Genomic DNA, 3,680 nt, shown 5'->3' with positions numbered 1-3,680 from the left:
CCCCCCCCCCCCCCCATCATTCTTGACGGGCAAATGGCTAGTATATATATATTTTCCTTCAGACTAAAAATAAGATGTTTACATTCCAGGGATTTTTGCTGTTGAGATTAACATCTGTGTTTACAGATTTACAGTATTTCCATGCATGCAACATGCCCCAGAATATAATGTACACCTTGTTTTTGAAAGGCAGAATGAGGAAAAAAATCTTTCCTTGTCTTAAGTAACTGAGTAGTAGCAGCTAGGGAACAGAGCCATATAAAACGCACTTCAATTTCCAGCAGCTTGTTTTTTGGAGAAAAAGTATATGCTGCATGTGAGAAAATATGGAAGAAAGCAGTTATCAGACTGGTTCCCAGAACGTCAGATTACATTAAGGTATCAGTGTCTATGTATCGTAATGTAAGTATATGCTAAACTTGGCCACTTTCATCCCTAAGGACCTTCTGATGATATAAGGAGCAACTTTAGTTTTGCTCTGCATTAAAGACATGATAGAAGCATCCTAGTGCTGCAGGGATTCATTCATCATGAACTAAAATTTAGTTACTTCACCCCCAAATATATCACCTAAGTGACACTGGAGTTTACCTAAAATTGTGGGTGACACGTTTGTTTTTGGTAATCAGAATGTACTGATTACATTAGTCCTTTTGCCCATTGGATCGTATTCCAAACAAAGGACTATATCTAACTATTGCTGCCTATGTTATATTCCCACTGAAGTCAAGGTCATCCAGTTCCAGTGGTCGTAAGGGGCACAAATTGCCTCATGGGTAGAGCAGGAGGTATTTGCAGTACTACCTTTTTGTAAGGCTTTTTTCCACCTTACTATCTATGGGTGGAGCTCCAGAGTAACAGGACTGCCCATGTGCCACCTTAGCCAGGGGCACCTGCCCAGTCCTCTTCTGCCAGCTATTTCTGGGGAATGCTCTGACTGCTCCAAAACTCCTGAGACAGGAGGTTGCTGCTGCCTTGCACCACTTCAAGGTTCTTCTGCCCTGAGGCATATTTTTCTGTTGCATGGAGGCATGGTTGAATCAAATCTAGGACCACCAAAAGTCTGATTTCAATTTTTAGTGGCCATAAGCAAATCCTAGCCTTCAGTGGACAGCTTTTCATGGATCTGGAAATTAAGTGGTGCTAAAATGGCAGAGTTTGCATACACTTTCCAACCTGTTCCAACTGAGCTTAGTCTTTGGCTCATTCAGCCTGCAAATCTCTGTAACTCTGGTCTGGTCAGTGTTGTTGCCTTCTGGAGAAGGTGTTGGGCTCTGACAGTCAAAGGCTTGATTTTGCCTTGTACCTCAGACACCTACTTCACACCTGCTTTGCACAGCTGTAAATGTTACTAAACTGATCTGGTAGTATTTTACACCGCTCTGCTTGGGTGTAAATGATTGCATGAGGTGAAGAGCTGCAGAGAGTCAAGCCTCAGGCTTTGTCTAAATAGGCAACAAACTGGATTAGTTTTCCAATAGGAAACTGATTAGTTTTCCTGTTTGGCTTAACTTGTTGGAGGGAGCCATCAGCTCACCAAAGATGGTTTTAACAAGGCTCAGCAAAGTCTGTAGACAGAGGTTTGCACAATCCTAGGTGACACTAAGGCTGAGGTATAGAGCATGAATGGAAGACCCTCTCCCACTACAAGTGTATTGTGGGACCTCTTCCCAAAGCTTCAGTGATTTAATTTCCCTTTCAGATTATTCTGTAGAGCAAATAATGGAGAATAAAAGAGGATGCAAAATCTAGGTAGCTTTTCTGGATGCCTTTTTGGCATTAACTTATCTTTCTCAGATGCCATCTTTGTCTTCCTTTCAACTTTTACCAGTAGTTGGTCCATGGTAAACCTTCACTTTTTTTTATATCTCACACTGCCTTTATGTCCATGTACATCCACTAACTTAAATGGAATAACTTCTGTCTTATGCCAATGTGAAAGAAGCAGCCTGTTCTTGACCTGATGCTACTATTAGGTATCCCAGTGTGTAAATTCATAGTCATTATGGTAAATCAAGTAAAGTCCCCAGTTCAGCAAAGCATGTGAGCATGTACACAGTTCAAAGTGAACAGTATTTTAGCATGTGCATGAAGTTAAGCATTTGTATAAGTGATCTGCTGAATTTAGGCTCAAGGGCTAACATAAACAGATGCTGATAAGCTGCAGGTATTCAGCACTCCTGATCTCTAAATTTATCTTGATGAGAAATGAAAATTAAAAGCCAGCATAACTTACTGTGGTAAGTATGGCAAAGTGTTACATTACCAATGTTGTGAGGCACCCTGATCCAAGAGTGGTAGCACTCTGTTGGGAATTGGGCTGACTAGTTCTGAGTTTTTTATGCCTGATGCAAGTAATTTTTGCCTCTAATTTCCTTCCTACCTTTTGTGTGTCTTGTCCTTTTAGGCTGTGAACATGCTGCTTGTATGTTTTTACCCTGCAGCAAGTGCAAGGTATATTATCTTGCTTTTTTTTTGCATTTGTCATGGGGTAAGAACATACACATGGACTATTATTGCAGAGTAGCTAATGCTCTGCTAGTTTATATCCTGGCTTACCTTCTGGTTTCTTCTTTGTGTGCCTGTACCCTTAGGGTGTTAAAGACATGCTCCGGGAGGCAGGAGAGCTTTAATTAGTGCAGCTCCAAGAGCCATGCTAATTAAAGTGCCAAGAGGATCATGTGTATCAGCGTACCCGTGCTTGAAAAATGGAGGTGGGGTGCTTTGAACTAAAGCTCATTGAACTAGCTTCAGTTTAAAGTGCCCTGCTGCTATTTTTCAGTGCGGGAATGCTGATGCATATGATGCTGGAGTCTGCTGGAGTGCAGTAATTAATCAAGTCTGCTCCAATGTGCTGTAATCACAACACATTGGAGCAGCCTCCCTGCATGTGTATAGGCATGCTTAGACTTTAAACCTTCAGGACAAGAACTTTCTTGGGCTGTGTGCATTTTGGTATCCACCAGAATGGTGCTCCAGTCTTGATTTTTGGCATCAATGTATTGTAATAAATATAATAACCGTTAGAAATAAATTGAACAAAAAATGTATTAGCAGGGGAAAAACAGATGCTACTAGTTTATGTAAAAGGATACTTACATTTTTTCCTTACAGCTCTACAATGTTCAAAGGAGATAGCTTTTTGTAATGGGCACTATGTTTTTATTAAATGTTTTGCTGAGCTCAAGAATCAAAAAGTACACAATAATTTAAAAAAATTAAATCTGTTTCCTTCTTTTCTGAAATCTCTGTCACCGCAGGTCCTTCAACTGGGCTCTGAAATCCTTCCACAGTACAAGCAAGAGGCACCAAAGACCCCACCACATATCATTTTACATTATTGTGTTTTCAAGACGACTTGGGACTGGATCATCCTGATTTTAACCTTCTACACAGCTATTTTAGTCCCTTACAATGTCTCCTTTAAAACCAAACAGAACAACGTGGCCTGGCTGGTAGTGGACAGCATTGTTGATGTCATTTTTTTGGTAGACATTGTACTTAACTTCCATACCACCTTTGTTGGACCAGCAGGAGAGGTCATCTCGGATCCTAAGTTGATCCGCATGAACTACCTGAAGACCTGGTTTGTGATTGATTTGCTTTCGTGCCTGCCATATGATGTCATCAATGCCTTTGAGAATGTTGATGAGGTCAGTATCCTAGCCTCATTTCCACTG

At 40.9% G+C, this 3,680-nt stretch overlaps 1 protein-coding gene across 1 annotated transcript in view; it reads left to right on the top strand.

Annotated features, from left to right (window-relative positions):
* KCNH1 (potassium voltage-gated channel subfamily H member 1) overlaps positions 1-3,680 on the top strand; it is a 197,676-nt gene that overhangs the window by 53,260 nt on the left and 140,736 nt on the right. The window contains exon 6 of the mRNA XM_019515899.1: positions 3,261-3,653. Within this exon, the coding sequence (XP_019371444.1) occupies positions 3,261-3,653 (393 nt within the window). The remainder of the gene's footprint in view (positions 1-3,260; positions 3,654-3,680) is intronic.

The sequence above is a fragment of the Gavialis gangeticus genome, unplaced genomic scaffold (genome assembly GCF_001723915.1).
Source record: "Gavialis gangeticus isolate Ggan-Ray unplaced genomic scaffold, GavGan_comp1, whole genome shotgun sequence".
Lineage (NCBI taxonomy): Eukaryota > Metazoa > Chordata > Crocodylia > Gavialidae > Gavialis > Gavialis gangeticus.
Note: the sequence above shows the minus strand (reverse complement) of the source record. Positions and strands in the feature narration are given on the sequence as shown.